Consider the following 23,555-nt stretch of genomic DNA (forward strand, 5'->3'; position numbering starts at 1 on the left):
TTTTATAGTAATATATATCACTCAAATGACAATTTGGTTACTAAAGTGAAGTGATATATATCATTAATTACAACGTATGAACACCCTAATCAAAATTATTGGTTGGCTTAAACCTTGTGCTTTTATGCCATTGTTTTGCATTATGCAGAGTTAACAATGTTATATTGAATCTAATTTGATCTGGTATTAGTATCAAACCTTTATATTATTATTGAAGCATGCACTTTGAAATATTAAAGAAATTTAATGATCATAATCATTATCTAAGAATTCTAACATTTTAAATAATGTCTCATCCTTGTCATTAGATGATAGCTTCTGAATTAGAAACAATGTCACAAATCTTGGGAAATACCTTTCTGTGCTGTATTGTAGGAAGCAGTGAGAGGATTTATATCAGTGTTCATTTACATTTCAGAACCAAAAGAGTTAAAATTCGAAAAATTAAACAAAGTTACATATTTGAAAAGTCATAAACTGATGAAGCCTTTATATTGGGTCAACCAAAACGTAAGAATATTGTGAGGTCTTAAGACAGTGTGATGAAGTGCTGCAGAGAACTGATCAAACTTGGAGGCCAGTGCTTTGTGTCTCTAACATATGAAAGGTCTGTAAAATGAGGATCAAGAAGAGTTGCAATGGCAAACTGGTTTTCAGCAAGCAAAGCGGCGTGCTTATCTGCATACAAGGCTGCTGCAAGAGCTGCATGTATTTCTGCAGGGGAGGTGTAGGATTAGAGAAAAGTGAGAATTTTTTCCATTTGCAGCATGCAAAAATCCTAGGAATATACCTGGATATCCTTTTAGAGATATTGAAACGTCCTCCATCTCTGCAATGGCTTCTTCTCTGTCACCAACTTCATACAGGGCCAATGCTCTTCCTACCCTTGCATACTCTGAGAATGCCAAGTCTTTGTAGCTTTCAACAACCTGAAAATAACAGGCTGGGAAGTATTTTAAGAAACATGACACAGTTCAAGGAAGAAGAAAATAAGTGAGAGAATCATGAAATTGTATTATTTGGAATGCATAGGGAGAAGTTTATACAAATGAGGGTTAATATACTAATAAGCCAACAATGCTAACCGACCTCTATCTCCACTAACTATATTTCTAATAATGTGTATCAGATTACTCCATTCCTTCAAGCCTGTGCAAATCACACTTTACCAGGTTTAGTAGGTGATGGAGGAAGGTACGCTAAACCTACCATTAACATAACAATACTGCATTTGTTTCAACCTAAACTCATCTAATTTCCAATTCTTGGTATAAAATTTGCACGATACTCGGTCTATTATGAGTAGTACTTCATAAAATTGAGACTGTGTGGTCCATTTGCCTTGCTTCCAATTCGATATCCTTTTTTTTTTTCTGTTCCAACATTAAAATTTGAATCTGTCAGGAGTGTAGTGATACCCCACAATGCCTACATAATGCAAGGGTTATATTTCAAAAACCACTGCGTAGCATGGCCTAGAGTGGCAGGTCAAATATAATATAACTATGAAGTTATGACTAACCCTTTACTTCTCTGTATCTCCGAATAAATAAAACTGGCTGGCATATTCAGTTTCCAAATTGAACCTAGAATAACCCAACCACATAATATCTGCCTTGCCTTCCATTTCCATGTGTATGTGAAGTGAAAGTAGTCTCATCTATTATTTCACTCTTCAAATTTACAAATATGGAGTTGTCATTCAGAGAATGCAAAAAAGTGACTGATTACATTTCATGTAAATGATGTGGCAAGTTGTAACCTAATGATCAATGTCACTTCTACGCTAACTAAACAACATGATCATACATAAACAATCAACAAAGTTGAACAATAAGAGGATAATTTTTAACTTTCAAAAAATAGTATTTGTTGTTGGTTTTAGCATTACTAGCTGCAAAACTTTACTGGGGATACCCTGATTTTTCGTTGAAATAGTTTATTTCTCAATTAAGGTTTTGATCAGCCAAGACAGATACAATTCAATCTTGCTGATCAAATAAAAAAGATACAACTCAATCTTAAAGAGAACACACACTTTCAGGGGAATCTCAATAAATGTTGTATTTTTCTCATTAAAAGAAGATAAATGAAGAACAGGAACAGTCCTATCATATCCATCAGCGAATTTTATGGAAAGCCTGAGACTCATCACTACTCTGGAATTCAAAAGGAACAACCTAAATGGAGTAATCTAAATTAGTTATCAAGAAGTACAGACATTCTACTCAATAAAACCTCTGTTGGTTCCTAGTTTTTTCAAAGAGTAAATAGTCTATACACTGTGCTATCTACTCAGAGATAATACCACAATATTGCTTCTGATAATGTATAGAAATTAAATAGTTTTCAAAACATAATTTGTTTTTATCCCTTCTTAGTGTGTAAGACAATAATAAAAAAAAGTAAAAAAATACCGGATAAATAACTTTTAAATGAATACAGATTAAATCTGAAGACGAACCCTAAGCCATATAATATTAGAATGAAAGAACATAAGGTAGCTAAATAAGTGCACTTTGATTACCTGAGAAAAGTAACCAAGAGCAGCAGTAAAGTCTCCCTGAGCCTGCAATTCCCTCCCTTTCTCCAACAAATCCACTGCTTGAGAGACTCTCTGTGAAACTGAAGCACTTGCTTCTCTTTCAGCAGCACTTAGAGGGTCATACATTGTGGCAGCGTACGAGGAAGAAGACCCATGTTGAAATTTATCAATTGCACCGTTACCATCACCAAAGCTGGGAACGGGAAGGAGAACGAAACTAGATAGGGGCAGAGAGAAGAGGAACAAACGCCTATTTGGAAGTTGAAGAACTCTGCTCTCAGAATTATAGATTCTGGTTTTGGGGTTCCGCAGAGGAAGATGGGAAATGGGTGCTCTGCTGCATGCACCCGCCATAGTTGTGTTGTGAGTTAGGAACCAAACTCTAATCTAAGGAATCTCAGAAACCATAACTGAAGTGAAGTGAATTATGCGCATGAGATCAGATATTTTGGACTCCTTATCAAATAAATATTCAATGGTTAACAAACGATTCAATCTTGTATTTATTTTACAAGTTGGTGGTGCCATTTCATTTTAGATATATTTCATTTACTCTATAAATATAGTGCTTTCTTAATCTATTGAATTGAGATTTATTTGTAAGTATTAATTTTGACTCCCCTACAGTTTACAATACGAGTATTAATATAAGTATTAAGTGACCAAAACTATGAAAAATCATATATATTCCGTTCAATTACAAATTACAGTGTAAAATAAATTTGATAGCTTTTATAATAATTAATTTTAAAATTATAAAAAAAAATCTGTATTAATTGGCAGTATAAAACTGTTGATATTATTGACTGATAAAAGTTATCTTTTATAATATAAATTTTAAGAAAACCAGTATAAAAGTAAATTTATTATGCATGTCAATTTTTATTAGATACCGATAAAATAAGAGTTTTACAATATAAATTCCTTTATTATTTATTCATTTTTAGAGTTTAATATACATGCCGTCTTTGCCAGGACATATTGCTCAAGCAAAGCCAGATCAACATTATATACAATTTATAGTGGAACCCTATATAAAAACTATCAGATCTACGACATTTTTTTTTTAATTTCCACGTCTATATGAGATTAAATTTCGGTCAGACAAACAAGAAATCCACAAAGAAATAAAACTGCAGACAACCAACCATCATCATTAGGTTACATCGAATATTCAAGACAAAGCAGGAACCTCAAAATAAAAAAATGGCTTCCTATGATCCTAGACAACCAGCAAAGTATGTTCAGATTCTTAAAATGGATGCAGAGCCCTTCTCTTTGAGATCCTCATTCTTAAAATGTAGGTGTTTTTAGTGAAATAGCTTCTTCAAATCAGCAACAACTACTTGTAGATGCGTCAGATTGGGGTGGCCTCTCCTTAAAAATGTTCTTTCGTACACCCTTTGAGCCATCAGCTAAAAGGCTAGGTGTATCGAGAATCTGCACACACACAAGGAAAACAAAGAACAAAGCAACGCCATGGTCACCATCAGCTATTGGTCATCACAATTCAGAAAATGCAATTCATTTCAACGTGTACCCTACAACCAAATTTTCTTTAGTTCTCAACCAGTGTCTATTATATCTATATATCGTCAGTCATTAAACTTGTGAAAAACTACTCTTTTTGTATCTAAAATATCTATATATCTAAATCAAACAGTTTTTGTTCAGACCACACACATAGAAAGGGTAAGGACAAAAATTACCATAGCCTTTTAAATAATGGTGACATTTTTACATGCATAATGAATTTGTGCAGAACACGGATTACTGCTCAAATGTTCGGAAATGGGTATGCGTCTCTTAGCATACCTTCAAAACAAGCTCTTCAAAGCATTGCTGAACATTAACTCGAGTTTTAGCACTGCATTCAATAAATAGGCAACCATATTCCCTGGCGAAGTCTATTCCCTCTTTCTTTGTCACAGCTCTATCACCCTCCTGAAAAACAAATATCACCATTATGCATATCCAAGCACTCTAATGGAAGGCAAGCATCAGTATAGAACAAGAAAAAATTAGGACATGTAGCTAACTCGAGATTTGCAAGAGCTTAAGCTAGATTAGTATAGCTAAGTGCCCAAGATGGGGTTCATGAAATTCAGGATCTGTATTTCAATAAATACCATAAAGAAGCAAGTTAATTAAAGTAGCCTCCTTATCTTGTTTTAGTACATTCTAAAACACTTTCCACTTATGATATCCAACAGTCATTTTTTGACATTACTTAGAAGAGCCAAAACCAAAAAACACATTAAATAAAGACAAGTACTTCAGATCAAAGAGCTCTCAAATCCCTTTGTAAATATGTAATAGAAACTTCTCTACAAAGATATGCTGACACCCTTCTATAATTTGATTAAGATCTAGCTTAACTTTACAAAATCAATTAGTAAAGTGAGATATGCAACCCTACACTAACTAGATGTCACTGGTTGTTGTGAGATATCCAACACACCTCTTCATACCGAAAACTAAATATCTTGAGTATGAAGTTTGAAGGACTGTCCCTCTGTGGCTGACCCTGATAGGAAGTCTTCCAGGAGTGAGTGACCCAATAAACTAACAACAATCTCCGAGATAAGCTCTTTATAATTTGAATTTTGGCCCCATTCAACTAATAGTCATATCATTGGTCGTTAAAAGATCTCTCACAACCCCTAATGGATGACAAGAAAAAAAAAAAAAAACTACGCTGTGTAATTGGAATGGAGGAAACTTTTGATTAAAACAAGGGTACTAACAACACATCATAGAACACAACGACTCCCACAAACAGAAAACAGTAGCAAAGGCTTTTGCCCCTTACCCTTGCAGAAAAACTCGACAATGAAAACAACAAAAACTGGTTCAAAGACATTTTATACATTAAACATAAATATGTTGAACATTAAACATAAATGTGTTGAAATATACTCGATGTTGTTTTCTGTGTAAAAATTTTCCCAATATTTGAATTGAATTGCAATACCAGAATACCATGGATTAGGAACAACTCACGCACGGAAATTCAACACTATATAATGGGAGCATACAATTGTAAACCTCTTAAATAAAGATACCTTGTCGACTTTGTTTCCGACAAGCATCTTGATGCAATCTGGATTTGTTGAATAAAGGTCTATTTCCTTTGCCCATATATCAGAAAGATTTGTAAATGTATCTCGCCGGGTTACATCATAAACTGCATCAGTTAGGGAACAAAATTAACAGCTAACCCAAAAGTCAAATTTCAACACTACATTAGCTTGGAAGTGGCACCTCCCGTCCAAAGAGCATCAAACACATCACACCTAATCAAATATCCAGCCATTTCATGGTGAACCAACAAATTAGAGAATGAAAATCCAACAAATATACATTGCGGTCCAGGTTCTCATTGAAGGTAAAGCACATTTTCACCAAGTCCAGTAAAAGCACAATTGGGGAAGAGGGAAAGCCAAAAGAAAGAAACGGGAAACTTGCCCATGATGATTCCTTGTGCCCCTCGGTAGTATGAACTTGTCAGTGTTCTGAATCTCTCCTGACCAGCTGCATTACATACATACATAAATATATAAATATATACATATAAATATATATATATATATATATATATATATATATACAAAAAAATATAGAGTCAGTCAAATAAGGTATTGGCCTCAATAACACTAACAAGGCAAAAATCCTCCATGACTGCCACGTCTAGAATTCAGCAGCACCAATAGGCAATAGCTTAAACAAAATGAAACAATAATTAACAAATAGCACTATATGTGAATACCAGTGTCCCAAATTGCAAGCTTAAGCGTTTTACCCTCCATCGTCACATATTTGACCTTAAAATCAACACCTGCAGGAGGCAGTATCAATTTAAATAAGATGCAAAGGTGCAAATAAATGGCTATTGTAATATACAAGTCAAAGGAGAAATAAAAGGACCAATAGTGGGGGAAAGATCTTCAAAAGCCTCAGTGGTGAAACTGAGAAGAAGACTACTCTTGCCAACCCCAGAATCTCCGATCATCAACAACTTGAACAAATAATCAAATTCTGGAGGCCCCGAACTCAAATCCATCGCATTTAACTGAATCAATCACACGCGTCAAGAACCCTTCATCGCCGACAGAATAAGAATATAAATTGATTTCAGTTCATGAAGAATAAAAAATGTATCGAGCAATTCCTCATTTGTAAATTACCTAACGAATGAAATCCAAATGAAAAAAGCAAATTGAAGAAGATAGGTTAGCCCGAGTGTCACGAGTCAGAAAGAAGAGGTGCGTGCAATGCAGTTTGTTTCTCCGAGTATCTCTTTCTGATTAAAAAAACCACCACTGTAGTGTATTTACTTCACCAACAAGCATCACAGAAATTGAAACGGCACTATTTATTTTTCTACTCACAAAAATTACACCATTTTTTTTAAACTTAAATAAAAAAAGACTTAATTTACTTTTTTACATCATAGAAATTGAAACGACACTATTTAAAAAATGACACTATTTTTTTAAAATTTAAAAGACTTCATTTATTTTTTTACTATAACTTTTATAATACTTAAAAGTATAACTCATAATTACTATTTAAATAAATAATATTTAATAGTTTGAATTGTCAATTTCTATAAATAAATGCTTATACATTAAGAATGTCCAAGTGGAATTATAAATACTATTTTCGAACCAAACTTCATTCGTTATACTAAAGCATAACTGGAATACTAAAATAAATTTAACTATTATCAATTTACAACGTGTAAATCAAATGTTAAAATAAAATAATTAATTATATACAAAATTTTAAATATTAAATTTAACTAAATCAAATAAAAGAAGAAAAAAGTCTAGATTGATAAGAACCATTCAAAATATTGAGATAATTCACTCTTAATTTTAAAGATATTTCACACATTACTATCATTTAGTTTATCATAAAAAAATAATTAAAAGTATATATAGAAAAATATAATCATTCAATCATAATTGATTAGTCAAAATCAATTATAGAAGTCTGTAGTTAATTTAAACATAGTCAAATCACATAAATAGCCTTAACAATTGACTATTCTAAGCAAGATAAAATTCCTTAATCTTATTACTACATTTAATTGATTATTTTTAAAACAATTGATGAAATGAACACATAAGTTTCAAAATCATTCAATGTAATAGATTATTAATTATAAAAACTAAAAATAATACATTATCTTGTAGAATAATCAACTACTTGTGTGTTCATAATTTAAAATAAGTTCTAAAAGTATAAAAGAAAGACACATATTTGTACATTTCGAACATGAATATATATATACACATTACTTATACATCATTCAACTTCACATACAAAAAGAAAAGTCCTCCATAGATTGACTTATGTGAAATGGTTTTAGGAATGCAAATGTTGGTTGCAGAAAAAACTAAAATTTATCCTCAGCCCAACTTATTCTTTATACAGTTTAAAACTTTACATATTTTAGCTTGATGCATAGTAGAACAACATAGTGTAATTTAATTTGATTGTTAATTGATTTTCTATATATACTATCATTTCAATTAAGTTTTAAATTTTCAAAGAAACAATTATAGCATGAAATAGTATTTGATTTATCTAAATATATTACCACTGCTGTTAAGTTTTAAATTAAAAAAAAAAAAAAAGTTATCACATAAAATGTTGCATAAGGAATAGTATATATATACTCAAAATTAATATAAGAAATTGCTAGTATATACAATAAACATTAATATTTATTTAATTCTTAAGTTAAAAAATTTTGAGTCTCACAACGTCTATTTTTATTTTTTACTCTTTTATTATAATACATGTGTATAATATTAAACGATTAGGAATATATAAAAATTTAACAAAGAATAGGAATTAGATTATTGTAGTATTCTGTGAAGAGAAAACAGTTTCTCAAGTTCAGTCACTTTACTATATATTTCATAACTAAATATCCTTACTTTTTTTTTACCATAAATTAAAAAGTTTAAATATATATTACAGAACAATTGGGTGAGATGATACTATCTTGATAGTCCTATACTACCAGTTTTTCAAAATATCAAATGAAGGTGAATCAGATCCGGTGATGCTAATGAGCTAATTTGTCCAAGCTCCCGTACATGCATCTAATCTTAAACAGAATGTCTATTTCAAACATGAAAAGAGTGGCTATAAAAGTTACTTTTTTTATTATTTTTTTTATTCTGCCATGAACTAGCATTATACAACATAAAGTTACTACAAATACAGTAAGACATGGGATTTACAATAATCAAGAAATTGTTACAAGCAGCAGAGTCTCCCCACCCCAATCCAATGCACCCAGAGCTTAGGGCCAGAATCATTTTTTTCTGTCATCTGGTTTTCATGTATAAAGAATGGACCAGAATCTTTTGGATAGTTTGTGCTTCAGAGTCCACAACAAGGTTCATCCACAGACCACTGGGGAGACATATTTTAGTCCTATAGCTATTTACAATTTCAACTCAAATGAGTCTCATTCTTGGAGATCCACCAGGTGGTGTATTGGCTTTGAACCGAGATGTTTCATTCCAAGGATCAAGAGTCAACGTGGCATTTGACCTTATGGGATACGAGCATGCGTCATTCAAAGTGTAACTACTTTGTCCCATTACTGTGTAAGCTGGATGAGGAGGAGAAAAGTAACAGCTCTGGTGCGTTGGCCCATACCGTCGCAATGGACTTGAAGAGGGAGATACCGGTAAAGATATGATCGTTCTTGTGTTATCTCTGAACAAGGGAATCACAAAAGAAATTCAGTCCATATATAACATAAAAATGATGATTGTATCAATATCTAAATTCGTTTCTTAACTATGATTAACAGGTGGATAGTTTACCTTGGACTTCTTAATGCACGTGGGGCTGCAAGAGCTGGCTTTGATGCATAATCCCCATCAAGCGAAGTTATACTTGTTCGGTTCGAATGGGACTCTAACACAGGCTGCAAACAGATAAAAATGATGAAAACGTTAACTCCAGTTCAAAATTTACTCAGAATGTTCAACTTTGAAACCACATCATTCAGGGCAAGAAATGTGTAAGAATCTGGACATCTTTATTTGTTTTTGTTAGAAACAGGCCGGACATGTTACAGGGAGGTAACATACAAGACAAAGAGTCCTTTTTGGGGTTTGTTCCCCAGATCAACTTCCAAAGGGACTTGGTGTATTCCTAAAAACGAGCATTCATGCTTCAAAATTTTACTAGAATTTGGACAAACTGATATGACAAGTTTATAAATCTACAAAATGAACCTTATCATAACTATTCGAGAAAGAAAAATCTTGACTCAAAAACTAGTGGGATCCTCCACATAATTCTGACTACATTTAAGTCCCCTGCCCAGTAATATATACTCCACTGCGATGGTATATTCATAATTTTCCTTTTCACTAAAAACAAAGTAATGCTTCCTTTGTTTATTGTCCACCTTCAACTTTTTCTGGAATTTCTGCCACACGAACTTAACCAATACATGTGATATGCATCAAAACAAGTCAACATCATTCAAAAGCAGGAAGAAGATCAAATTCCAAAGGAAATCTGTGTAGCCTAACTTATTTCGTAAACAAACACAACAATGATGTGGACAACCAATTAGGCGAGGTTAATTATACCACTTCAGTTACTTTACTTTAGAGTTTATTAGTACTATACATATGATGGAGTGGAGTACAAAATGTATCATGACTAAAAGACCTAAGCCAGCCAATAAATGATATCCTAACATTGAATCATGGTGATTTGGCTTATAGTAACCAGGTCAATTGATATATCAAATCAAGTAATTGTCCATCATCTTTACATATTATCAAATACTTTATAACATCTTGAGTCATCCAAACTTCAGGACAGTTGTAGCATGCCCGGAACTAGTATGTAAGAAGTAACACAACACATAAAAATACACACACACACACACACACACACACACACACACACATATATATATCCAAGACTATTTACCGGTGTCCGACTTCCATCAAGCATGTAAGGGAAAGCTTCTCTGGTTATGCTGACATTTGCAGCTTTTGTTGCTGATTGATCTTGAATGAAGGGGTGCTGGTCTAGTAACATTTGGGCCGTCGGGCGAGCCGATGGGTCTCTTTGTAAGCATAACTTGATGAAATTCTTTGCATCATTGGAGAGATGCTCAGGGATTTCAGGCATATCTTTGCTGTTCCCAATTTTAAATATGGCAGCTACCTGTTCAATCCATAACGAAAACAATTTTAGCCATTCATACTAATCAAACAGAATCATACAAGGCTAGTTCTGAAATATCCATTATCTTACCCCTTCATACTGATTCCATGGAGGTTTAGATGTTGCCATTTCAATAATTGTGCATCCCAAGCTCCATATATCAACCGGAAGACTATAGCCATTTGTATTCATCACAACCTGAAAGGGAAATATCATATAAAGTAGTTAAGGCGAGAAAGAAGGGAAAATATGCTGACTTCAAAAGAAATTTTAACATTGCAGAAGAGTAGCAAAAACAACTTATTACCTCAGGTGCCATCCAGTATGGACTTCCTTTGAATGAAAGCATCGAGGCAGAAGAATTTATCTGGTCAGAACCATAAAATGTAAGAGACAGTGCATTAGAAATGAATAAAGCATACAAAATCATTTTTCAAGCTCTCTAGATTATATTTCCTTTGTAGCAGTAAAATCTAATAGAAAATTATAAAACACTTCAGAGAAACAGAATTTGTGTTCAAGGGAGTGGATGCATTGTGTAAGGGTGAGATTCGTTCGTGTGGTGCTATGCCAACTCTCCTGCTCAATTCTAGAGACTGGGAGTGCACAAATGTGAGATGGAGCATGCACATCCAAGAGAGAGGAGAAGATGTCTCAGCTACTAGGAATCAGTAGACTTGCTACTTTTGACCTTGAGCATGCAAAATAATTTTAAGTAACAACTTTCACCTAATTTTACTATCACATGCATAGTTAATTATTTTTCTGACAAAACAGTAGATGCAGTTTACTTTTGAAGTGAGCTAGAACCAATTTGTTGTTGACAGGATAAGATGAACATACATGTTTAGCCATTCCAAAGTCGGCCAATTTAATTTCACCATTAGGATCAACTAGTATGTTTGCCCCTTTAATATCCCTGCCAAAAGGAAACTAAGCTGATAATATGAAAGAATAAAGAAGCTTAAACGCAATATTACAAATTCAGTAGGAATAGCCGATTACCTGTGTACGGTATTTCTTGCATGCAGATAGGCAAGTCCAGAGACAATCTGCCTGGTATAATTTTGAATAACAGGCTCCGTAAATGGACCATACTCCTGAAGTAATTTCTGGATGGAACCACCAGAGACAAATTCCAAATATACGGAAAGTGATTCTTCTACCTGAAAACGGAAAATCTATTAGTTGCATACATGTCGGTGAAATTCTTCACTTTTTCTTTTCTGAGTGCACACAGGAGTATTGGGTATATACATGTTTAAAATGGTTTTAAACTGTGAGTATAGTAGCCTACCAGTTCACTCCCATAGTATTGAACAATATTAGGGTGTGAAAGCTGATTTAGCAAATTTATCTCCTGCAATCAAATAGAGAATTTGTTACAACCTAGTGGACTATAAATAATATAATAATTAGACATATCAAAGCAAACACGAACACAACAGTGAAAAAGCTGCAAAATTGCTATATAACGTGTTAGAGCATCATGTTTAAATCTAGATAAAACATCAGATTACCTGATTAAGTTGTTTGAGGCACTCTCTTGATGTTTGATCATCAGATACAACCTTGACTTCTTTTATTGCACACATCTGTCCATTTTCACTGTCAAACGTAGGAAGTGGAATATAAATTGTTTCAGTAATTTGTACAGAATATGGACATTGGGGCAGAGAGTATGCATTCCAAAGGATCAATGATGAAATAACTTCTAAATATAGTAGCACAGTAATTGTAAATTTGAAAATCAAAGAAATAACAAATTCGTAATTTATTTATTATACTTTAAACTAAGCCATTAATTTCTCAATCCGTGGTAATAACTCTGTTTTGATTATTGGTACAAACATAGGGTAGCAAAACCAAAAATTCAAACACTGCAAATTATGCATGCCACAAAGCTGTTTCAGGTTAACCCAAAAGAGTATTGACGGTAAATTTCCTTTATTTGAAGGCTAAAAAATAATAAAGTTATTTACCTATTGAATCCCAGATACACATGCCCAAATGTTCCTCGTCCAAGAAGCTTTCCTTTTCTCCACTTGGACACATTGCTGGTGGCATTTTCCAACAGTCCATTTGGCCGTGTGATGGAATTGGAAAGCACAGAAGAAGGACTAGTTGGAGAACCAGGAGGAAGAGGCAACGGATGACATTCACTCCTTCCCTCGTCTTGCCTCCCCGTAGGAGAGTCAAGACTCAAAGCATGCAACCTTGGATGAAGCGGTGAGGTAGGACTAGTAGGTCCTCTTGACCCAGGACCAGGACTTTTTGACCTCACATTGAACCTCACCTCATCTTGTCCTCTGCACAATAAACAAAACATGAATTAGTTCAGCACCAGATTAGAAAAACACCATCCTAAACACTCCATATTCTCTCTGTTCCTCACACCATCAGCACGAAGAATCACAGACTACAATCTCAACCATTTGTCAAAGCCACATGGCTTACAATTCCTAACAACAAAGGTTTTCTAAATCGGTTTGTCGCAGTGATTTCATCCTCTAAGTTATGGGCTCTTTAAAACGGTATCAGCTTCATCTGTCGGCTATTTCCTACTCTGTCAAAGATTAGGACAAAAGTTGTAAACTATGATCACAACCATGATCCTAATATTGCAATAAAGTTCAGATAAATGCGACTGATACGACTACAATTGAGACACTGAAAAGCCTTAAAGTTGCAACTGAAACCGCGATCTCGACCACAATTTAAACCCCCCATAATAACTAGGAAGTTCAAAAATAGAAATAAGGCAGAGGGGGATCCAGTAGATAACTTTCTATCTTTGAACAAAATTTACCATACGTATATACACACGCATAAAGAACGAATAGTCACTTTTCAATCACAACCAAGAAAGAAAAGAAACAATCGTTAACAAAAATAACCAGCAATTTTATTTATTCCAATTTTAAAATAAAATAAAAAAGCAAAAGGCAGAGGAGAGAGAAAGGAAAGGGAATGGATCAGTAATCAGTAATCAGTGTACTTTATGCAATCAATGATGGGAAATGGTTACAGCACTACCACTCCTACCAAACACGGTGTCGAAAACCGAGGAAGGAAAGGAATCAGAAGCGGAAAAACCTGTTGGCATTAACGTGAGGCGAAATTGGGTGATCGTCGAAGGAGGTGGAGGAGCTGACGCTGGAACCCGACATCGAGAGAGATCCAAACGTTTGAATTTGATCGCTGTGACTGTGCGTGGGACGAGGCAACGGAACCCCTTTCAGCTTGTCGTCGAAGCTCTTCGGCTTCTTCTTGTCCCTCTTACTCTTGCTGACGTCACCCCTCCTAACGGCCACCGGAGATTTCAAGAAACTCAACTGAAAGCCGCCACGTGGCTCTTCCTCTTCCTCCTCCTCGGCCTCCTCGTGCTCCTCCTTGCTCTTGCTCCACTTCCTACTCCACCACGCCGGCATTCTAATCACGTTCCCAGATTTCTCAGAGAAAAGAAGGGTTTTTGTGCGATGATTTGTGAGTTATCAATAGAAGAACCAGAGAAAGGAGACACACCCGGTGGAGGTGGTGGTGGTGGTTGGATTAGAACAAGAAAGAGAATAGAAAATTAGAGTAATTATTAAGTGAGTGGATGCCATAAACGACCGTGTTTTGGTTTAAGTATAACCCGTGTGAGGTTTGGTTTGGTTTGGTGGAGGTAGTGTTATTGGTTTCTTTCTTTCGTTGTTTGTTATTATCTCGACATACAGGGACCAGTTTCAGTTCAGTTCAGTAACATCAAATGAATTACATTTACTCACATATATATATTTTCTTTATATGTCTGCATTTTCATTCTCACTATATTATTTCATTAAATTTAATTTAATATTTTATATTTCTATTGTAGTAACTCAAAATTAATTTATTTGTTTATTGAAGCAAAAGAAGAACAAGTTGGTATCAAATGGATTTGGATGGGGACAAATTAGGGGAGGTTGGATTTGGTATTGGTGTGGGTTTTGTTTATTTGTTTTGTTTGTTTTATTATGAAGGGGTTATGTTTCTCTTTATTTTATTTATTTATTTGATTTTCTTTGAAAGATCCAATCATAAAGTGCGAGTTGGCCATGAGAGATGTACACATATTTCATCTCACTCTCTCACTCACTTTAATGTGACAAATGTCTATGTACATGTAGTGTATCAAACACTCCATACCTTATTATTATTCAACTTTTAACCTTCATTTTTCGTCATTATTACAAACCAAGAACATGAAGCTCTACTACTATTTTTTATGTCTTATAAAGAAAAATATTTTTTTTTCCTAATTAACATTATGGGTAATTTTTGTTTAGAAGAATCGGAAATGTTTTTATGAGTGAGTGTGGTCTATTTTTGGAATATAATACATCCTCCTTGAGCGAAAAAAACGAAATGGAAAAGTCCGATTTTTATTCCAAAGAAAAAAAGTAGGATCTTTCTCTGAGAAACACATGTGGTAGCATTCGTGTCATCCCATGCACGTAACGTGAAACTAATTTAATAAAATATTATTTTGTTTAATAAAACTTTAAAAAGAAACAACACTTTAGATGTTACCCATGATGCCGCCTCAGACATATGGATAGCGTGATTGAAATCTCCAAGATTCATCTTTTGTGGAATGGGCGTTATTTATTCGGGAAAAAGTATGTAATACGTTGAAACAAATATTTATTCACAAAATATTTAATACCTTTAAAATTGCATAAAATTTTATATATTTTGTTCACTCAGTGAATTTATTAACATTAATAGTTAAATTATTTCTAGACGCACTACTAAGTTAGAGAAATTTTTTTATGAACATTAAAAAATTTTGGTTTTTTTCTCTAATAATCCGTTTAATCCCTTTTTGGTCGGAGGAAATTAATCGAAAGGAGAAAAAAGAAGACAACAATGAAAAATAGATGGAAAACGCGTTTAGTTTAAACATATAAAATATAAGGAAAGTAATATTTTTTTTAGTGAATTAAACATTTACATTTTTTACAAATATTTGTTTTAATAAATTTAAAAAATAAATAATCCATCATGTATACTAGTGTCTTGTCTCAAAAATCAAACTTATAATGTTGTTGTGGGCAAGCCACTGGACAAGACACATTGGACACCTATTCTAAATAATCTTGTAACTATTGCAAAATTTCAAAATATATAAATTAAACAATAGCTAAAAAAGACATACCTATCGATGCATTCCAATATTTGTAAATTACGTTTTGCTTTCATTTAAATTTTTAAAAATATTAAATATATTTCCTAAAAAACTTTTTATATCTTTGTTACAAACGGTAACATCCCATTTTTATAAACTACTTAGTATGTTACTTAATACCATAAAGTTTTATGAGTATACTTACTATAGATGAGTTGAATATCATTACAATCCTTAACCTAGTTAATCTTGTATCTCAAAATACATTCTAATAATAAACTCTTAAGTGAGCTAGAAGATTAATTCAACATTCAAAAAAAAAAACAAAAAAAAACTAGTCATCTAAACTGTCACTACTAGTTTCAATGTTCGAGTCCAGTTTGTGCTACTGTTACAATTAGTTCGTATTTTTGTACTCTCACATAATAAATCTACTTCAATACACTTTTACTCACCTTAGATTAGCATTTCTCCTTGAAAATAACTAATTTAACTTCTACATCACACCAATTTTTCACAAACAATCATACATAAACATAACTCAATTCAATCATCATTACAATTTGTGGTATTAAAAGAAAAACTATATAACAATTTATAAATCACTTCCAGAAAGAAAATATTTCACAAAACTACCGCCCAACACTAATTAACCATCGCACAACACCTGACATTACTTAAGTGTTGCCCAGAGAAAATCTCACAAATGACACAAGAAAAGTAGTGTTTGATGGTATTTAAGCAGTGCTAAGTGGTGAGGCCCCCAAGACACCTTGTTTACAAATTTTCGTAATGGCCCCCGACGGTGATATTCAATGTCCAACAATAATGCAATAGACACCTTAGTTTAAGGGGTTTTCACATCAATTTAGATGTTTCTCATTTATCTACAATTTACAATATTTTAAATATGAATTCAACATTCTATTTTGCAAACAATATGCCTCATTCATTACTAAATCATCCAAATTGATTCTCCCATCTATACTCTTACAAATCATTATAATTAATAATTCAACCATGTTACATCAAGAAAACTCATCAATCCTAACATGTTCCAAATCACAAATTCTAACCATGATATACATACCACAACAATATCAAGCAAATTCATAAATTTCTCTCCATAAACTTCACATTCTTTATTAACATAACTCTTTATATCATCAAATTCAGATTCTTAATTAATCACAATTCATACCACAATTTTTCTACACTAAATTATAAAGAAAGTAATTTATAAAAAAATTAGCTCCATTTATAAAATCCACCTAACACCGCTCTCCTCCCCTAAGCAAATTTGTATATATATAATCACTTTATCTCCACAACCAGATCAACAATTAAGACATAATTTTATGATCTCCACCGCAAAAAGTTTCATCAAGGAAGAAATGAGAATATACAATCAAGATTACCTAAACAAAATTGACCAAATATTTTAATAGAGTTTTTCGCATGTGTGATTTATGGTAATTGTGAGTTCTCACACGAACAATAATATATGAAAAATGATTTCTAATATATAATCACAAGAACTTAAAAAATATATATACTTAAATTTCAAAGAAATAAAACTAACATATTAAAAAATGTATTTAATGCTTTACAAATTTAGAGATGATCAATACATATTTTATTTGTATATATAATATATAATTAATTAATTTTCTATTTCTCCGATAATTAAGGGTTTGTTCACACAAGTAGACATATTTTTAAATATATCCTCTTAAAAAAATGCTAAAACAGTTTTACTTTAAAAAATATTAAGGTAAAGAGTAGTTAATTTGAAAATTTTTTGAAAATGAAGTTTGTCTCAATAAAAAACCATTGAATCTTAATTAAAACTAAAATTTCATGTTATTATATAGGGTGCGAGTGTTTTTTTAATACAATTCAGTCTTTTAATGTTCCGACAACTTTATAATGTGGCAATAACCACAGGCTTCTAATACACACAAAAAAAAAAGTACAACAAATTAATGAATTTATAATAACATTTAAAAAACATTGCTAAAACTTAGAACATAAAATTCATGAGTAGTGATATAAAAAAATGTATTGTTTTAGTTTTACGTTCCCACAAATCAACCAAAGTTATAAATTAGTCACTTGCAAGTGTAAACACGTGAAGAAACCATTTGCAAACATAATTAAAGTAACAAGTAATTTCCAATTTTGGAATTTAAACTCATTGAATCCACAATAAAATATTATAAAAAATTAATTAAACTCTGCAAGTACTATAAAAAAAATTGTAAGAGAATATACCTAATAAAACCAATAATTAATTATGTGTGAATTGTCATGTATAAACAAGTGACGTGTATGAAGGAATAAAATAACCTAATGGTAGAATAATGCTATTGAGATGTAATGTTTTCGAATTAAATTTGTCAACTTTGGTGTTGCGTTTTGCACACTTTATTTTGATTCTGAAGTTCAAAAGTGTGGGTCTTGATGAGCCTGAACCCACTTGGATTTATAATTTAATCTAATATGTTTTTTTTTTTTGCAAAAGTCAACTATAATGAAGTCAACCCATATCCACTTCAGATCTTAATGTTTGACGTAAAATATGTACCTAAATTAATGCTCTTTTGCACAATATTTCAACTTATGCCAAACTTTTAACATAGTTATTAGTGTTCTTTTTATAATTTTCTTTAATGTTATTTATTATAATGGAATTTTTGGACATCATTCCACTATTAATGTTAACTATTGAGCACTCACTTTGAATAGTGTATTGTGAGGACACATCATCTTTTAAAAAATGGAATAATAATGTGGGCGAATGTTTCACATACTATATTTGAGGATCACAACATATCATTGTCTTTGTTAAGTTATTAACACTTATAAATTTTTTATTAATATATAACAAAATAAAAATAATATTATTGTATAAAAATAAGTATAAATTTAATGAAGAAGAAGGGTGTGATGAGCCATTCTAGTTGTTAAATAGAGAAGTCCTTCACTGCCCTCTACTATATTAGGTTAATCTTTTTCGTTTTGAAAGGAATATGTCTAAAAGGCTAATAAACTTAATGTGATTTTCTTCTTATCACAACAATAGTTACTCTTTAAAAAACTAACCATATTGTGATGTAACAATTTTATAATATGTAAGAAAACATACAACTTTATTCAATAATCTTAAACTCAAATTTATAACCCTTATGCAATTTTAGAACGGAATATTGGACCAGGAAAGATATCAAATCCTTTGATATATATATATATATATATATATATATATATATATATATATATATATATATATATATATATATATATATATATATATATATATATATATATATATATATATATATGAGAAAATATTTATCTATATTAGATATAAAATTAATCGGGTTACTCATTCAATAACTTTTCCATGTAACTTTAATAAATTTAATCATTAAATTTTAAAATATTATCATAATAATATATATAGTTTCACATTTCACAACACTAGTAATTAGTCGTGTGTTGATGAAACACCATATTTGTTAGGATACTAATATAATTTGTATTGTATAAGAATAAGATCATCTCGACATACAACTAAAGTTACAATACATTGACAAAGATCATACTGGATTAAGTTAACCTAGTATCATTACAGCCCACACTTAAGGATAATAATACACCAATATAACATTATGATATGGTACTTATTGGAGTATCTAAACCTTTCTAAAATAGGAACACATTCCTAAAATAGAGACACCAAATGCAAATCAAGTTCATCGAGGTAATGACCCAAATAATAATGTATATAAAGGTGACATATTATTGGTAAATGTTTACTTTCCGATTAAGACATATACTTAACATCTTAGTCATATCATTGACTTGAGTATCAAAGTCTTATAGCTACCACACCTCAATTTGAGCTCAAGTCCACTCAGACAATGATACAAAAATAAAATCTTGTTTAACATTTTACTCATATACAAGAACACTTTTCTTGGTTTAGGAATAATGATGAATTGTCCGAGGAGGTACAATTTGAACAACTATTAACAAGCAAGATTTCAAAAAACCATACAAAAAAGAGAAGGTTTAAAGTCTTGATAAAATATTTCTTGAATCCTTTAACAAGATGTTGAATTTTCTATATGTAATTTTTTTTCCTGTATATGGTCTCTACCCATGACAAAAGTTCATGTTTAAGATACACCGAAATTAAAAAATCGTACTAACTTAGAATATCCTTTATTTTAAAGAAACTCCATGTAATGGTACTGTATTTTATATAAAAAATATCATTAATAGTTTGAATAAATTTGACAGATTTTCTACTTAAAATCTCAGTAAATTTAAAACTTTCATCAAGTTTGATTATAATAATTGGACATAAGTAAACTATATTTTTTTTAAAAAAAAAAACAATGTGTAAATATACAAATAATTAGTTTTCGGGAAAGAATAATAAATCTTGAATTTATAATAAATTGATTGGACTTTGTGACATTGATGGATAAACATTTTATTAAAATGAATTGGGTTGTAAGAATCAATAGGTAAAGGTCAAGTATCTTATTGCACAATTTTTTTACATTATACATATCTCTGGAAAAGTTATTGTAAGGACAGTAAAAATAAGAGATGTAAATGCAATTTAAAAATAATGAAGAGTGTTTCATTGGAATTCAAACAATGAATTCATATTAAATGAACTTTTAGCTCAGTATAACCAATCTGCACATAAATGGGATTGTGCATCAGTATCGATTTGATCTGTTTACTTCTTTTAGAAAAAGAAAACACAAATAAAATATTACATTTTTTAAGAAAAAAAAAAGTACATCAATAAACAGTAAACTATATACAAGTTTTCATATGGAATATTTTTTTGACAATAATAAGCATAATATGGAAGATTGAACATTTAATATTTAAAATATATAAATAAATTAAAATTATAAATAAAATGTGAGCGGTTCATCCTAACTAATCCTAGCCAATGCGAAAATCCAAGAATTGAATTGAGAATAGGAACATGAACATTTCTAATCATTATGTCTACCTTACACAGATATTTATGTATTCACAAATCCAAATTTAATGATAGAAGGTGACATAAAAATTATATATATATATATATATATATATATATATATATATATATATATATATATATATATATGATAACATCTCTGACTTGAAAGGATGAAATCATTCTGAGAAATCAACATAATAAAAATCAAATATGTTAATTAGTGACGCTTATCGACCATCACAAGAAGCTGTACTTACAAGATAAATTAATTAGCATGAAGATAACAAATATGTTGTCATATTCTTATTCAAAAAGATGATAAAATTTCTGGGTGAACTAAAAATCTACGTACCAGAAATCTCAGTTATCAAATTGAACCCTGGTAAAAATCATAGTAATACAAACCATGTGATCCAAATCAAAATACTTCGATCTCACAAGTTGCCAGCCAAAAGGAGAAGAGGAGACCATATACTTGTCATCAAGAACTGCCTTGATCTCATCATGAAACAATGTTGGTGTGGCTGAAATTTTGAGCATACAAGAAAAGGCTCAGAAACCTGCGAAGACTGCTGCTGATTACAACATGTGAGGCCCAAAGGTAACTGTCCAGATTGCATATAGGAACAATTGTGGTATGTGTCATGTGACATATACTTGGGGCACATTAGAATAGGTTGAACAACCTGCAGAATAGATAGTGAAAACATAAGGCTTTTGATCAGGAAGCCTTCTAATAAGTTCCTTGATAAGGAAGCAAATTTTCCAAATGTGCAAATGACTAATATTAATGTGATTATGTTAGAAGGTTAGTCAAATAAAGAGAGAAAAAATCTGAGATCTCCATCATGCTACTAAATACTAAATAAAAGATTATTTAACATAATGTTTAGTCCTAATGCAGAACATGGCACGCTCACATCAAAATTTTGGGCATATGGAACATTACTAAAAAGTTTATTTGCTGCAGCATGAAGCAAACTCATCCAACTTGAAAACAGAAGTGGTTAGCAAATGATGTAGCTAAATCTTAAAGAGTAGAATACACTGTAGAATCAACAAACAATGCTAGAAGATCAATACTTTTTTTAGCTGTCTCACCCTCTGTTTCCCATATTCCAAGAAATGGAATGAGACTGAAGGAAACTAAAAACTAAGGTGTATACATACATTCAAGATCGAACAGTTTTACATATACATCTTCGATGATGCAATGTATGAAGGACAACCAACTAGCAGAATCCTAATATGTGGACTTAGCAACATACAAAACTAAGCTGTAATAAAATGGCTTCTCTCTTATATGACTCCTAAGCAAATAACCAAAATTTTGATTGATAATCTCACTTAGACAATCAACTAAGAAAAATGGCAAAAAGAATCGCAGGTGTGCCATACAGGGATAGGGGTCTCAGTTTTTGCTTCTCCACAGATATTTTCCAGCATGGACTGCAATACAAGGCTAAAGGGTAACTCCCAAGAGATATACACAGTAGTTACTATTAACACAATTTTTCTCTTTTTTAAGGTGTATGTCTAAGTTGTTTACATAAGCTTAACTATCAGCTATGCGGTAAAAAATTGCCATTACTTAAACATAGATACTGTGGAAAGATTGAAAAAGGATTAAACTACTATAACAAACATTCCTTTTCAGTTTATTACACACATATACCTCAACAGTTACATAGCGGTAATTTAGAATATTATTGAAGATAAAATAAACAAAACATGTTACTTAACCTTGTACTTGGCAATCTGTTCGCTGACCTCCCTTATGTCACCTTTGGTGAAAATTAATGCCACATTTCCCTGATTAAGGAAACAAACTTAAACATTAAAACTATCTTCAAAATTGAACGAAATTGCTTCAATTTAACTACTATTATCAAAATTATTATCGAAATTGCTTCAAAATTATTTAAGGAAGCAAAGTTACCACAAGAAGGGGGACAAGGTTAAGGAAGGCCTTGTTGCCAGTCTTCTGGGCATCCAAGATGATAGAGCGTTTCATGAGGGAGTTATTTCCCATCACCACAACTGAATCAGCATGGAGTCCCCTCCGTATGCCCTGAAGCTGGTTTGAACCTACATTGTCAGATGAAACCACCAACACCTGACTGTACTCTCTTAGAAGCTTCAACATCTTTGCATCATAAGCTGCCTTTGCCAGTTTCCCCGCCATTGTTGTTGATCACTATAGCTATAGAAAAATGAGTGGGCACGCGGCGGCGCTTCTCCCGCGGCCTTGCGATTCAATCCCTCCCACTGGTGAGGGAGAATAAGCAGACAAACCACCACGGCAGCACCTCTCTCGGCGGCGCGTCTATTAGCGGCATCAACGTACCCGGTGGTAGTGGCCTCGACCCAGGCCTCTCTGCGAGTCTCTTCGTGAGGGGTGATGGGTGACAGCTCTAGGGTTTTCTTTGGAATTGTTTTTTGGCTGCCTATTCCTGCACCCATATTTTTTTTTCCAGCACCCTAAATACCTCTTAAAAGGTGAAATTCGAAAAAATAAATTATGAGTTCTGTATGTTTTTCATCCTTTTAAGTTTAAATAAAAAAAAAAATTAGTTACTCCAAAATTTGATTCAATTTATTATTTCAAATATTAAATT

The 23,555-nt window shown here is 32.0% G+C and overlaps 4 protein-coding genes across 5 annotated transcripts; all 4 read right to left on the reverse strand.

The window, feature by feature from the left end:
- Positions 1-344: 344 nt before the first annotated feature.
- LOC114178385 lies at positions 345-3,017 on the reverse strand. The gene is made up of 3 exons (XM_028064251.1): positions 2,528-3,017; positions 791-929; positions 345-714 (listed from the first exon to the last, which is right to left on the reverse strand). The coding sequence occupies exons 1-3, from the start codon at positions 2,897-2,899 to the stop codon at positions 530-532; spliced, it is 696 nt and encodes a 231-aa protein (XP_027920052.1). The 5' UTR covers positions 2,900-3,017; the 3' UTR covers positions 345-529.
- Positions 3,018-3,603: 586 nt separating this feature from the next.
- Positions 3,604-6,882, reverse strand: LOC114178386 (ras-related protein RABC1-like). 2 transcript variants are annotated; one of them, XM_028064253.1, is made up of 7 exons: positions 6,733-6,882; positions 6,473-6,617; positions 6,315-6,383; positions 6,014-6,079; positions 5,611-5,732; positions 4,361-4,489; positions 3,604-3,985 (listed from the first exon to the last, which is right to left on the reverse strand). In XM_028064253.1, exons 2-7 carry the CDS (start codon positions 6,606-6,608, stop codon positions 3,878-3,880), a joined length of 630 nt encoding a protein of 209 aa, XP_027920054.1. In that variant the 5' UTR covers positions 6,609-6,617; positions 6,733-6,882; the 3' UTR covers positions 3,604-3,877. The 2 variants fall into 2 exon arrangements, with proteins under 2 accessions (XP_027920054.1, XP_027920053.1); XM_028064252.1 differs by having other exon boundaries at positions 6,473-6,644.
- Positions 6,883-8,704: 1,822 nt separating this feature from the next.
- Positions 8,705-14,463, reverse strand: LOC114177783 (mitogen-activated protein kinase kinase kinase 3-like). Its single transcript, XM_028063305.1, has 11 exons — positions 13,865-14,463; positions 12,751-13,077; positions 12,289-12,376; positions 12,066-12,128; positions 11,774-11,934; positions 11,612-11,687; positions 11,076-11,135; positions 10,859-10,966; positions 10,529-10,768; positions 9,400-9,503; positions 8,705-9,289 (listed from the first exon to the last, which is right to left on the reverse strand). Exons 1-11 carry the CDS (start codon positions 14,197-14,199, stop codon positions 9,025-9,027), a joined length of 1,827 nt encoding a protein of 608 aa, XP_027919106.1. The 5' UTR covers positions 14,200-14,463; the 3' UTR covers positions 8,705-9,024.
- Positions 14,464-21,116: 6,653 nt separating this feature from the next.
- On the reverse strand, positions 21,117-23,408 carry LOC114176149 (60S acidic ribosomal protein P0-like). Its single transcript, XM_028061088.1, has 3 exons — positions 22,877-23,408; positions 22,681-22,749; positions 21,117-21,623 (listed from the first exon to the last, which is right to left on the reverse strand). Exons 1-3 carry the CDS (start codon positions 23,120-23,122, stop codon positions 21,372-21,374), a joined length of 567 nt encoding a protein of 188 aa, XP_027916889.1. The 5' UTR covers positions 23,123-23,408; the 3' UTR covers positions 21,117-21,371.
- Between the last annotated feature and the right edge of the window lie 147 nt (positions 23,409-23,555).

This window comes from Vigna unguiculata, chromosome 3 (assembly GCF_004118075.2).
Source record: "Vigna unguiculata cultivar IT97K-499-35 chromosome 3, ASM411807v1, whole genome shotgun sequence".
Taxonomy (NCBI): domain Eukaryota; kingdom Viridiplantae; phylum Streptophyta; class Magnoliopsida; order Fabales; family Fabaceae; genus Vigna; species Vigna unguiculata.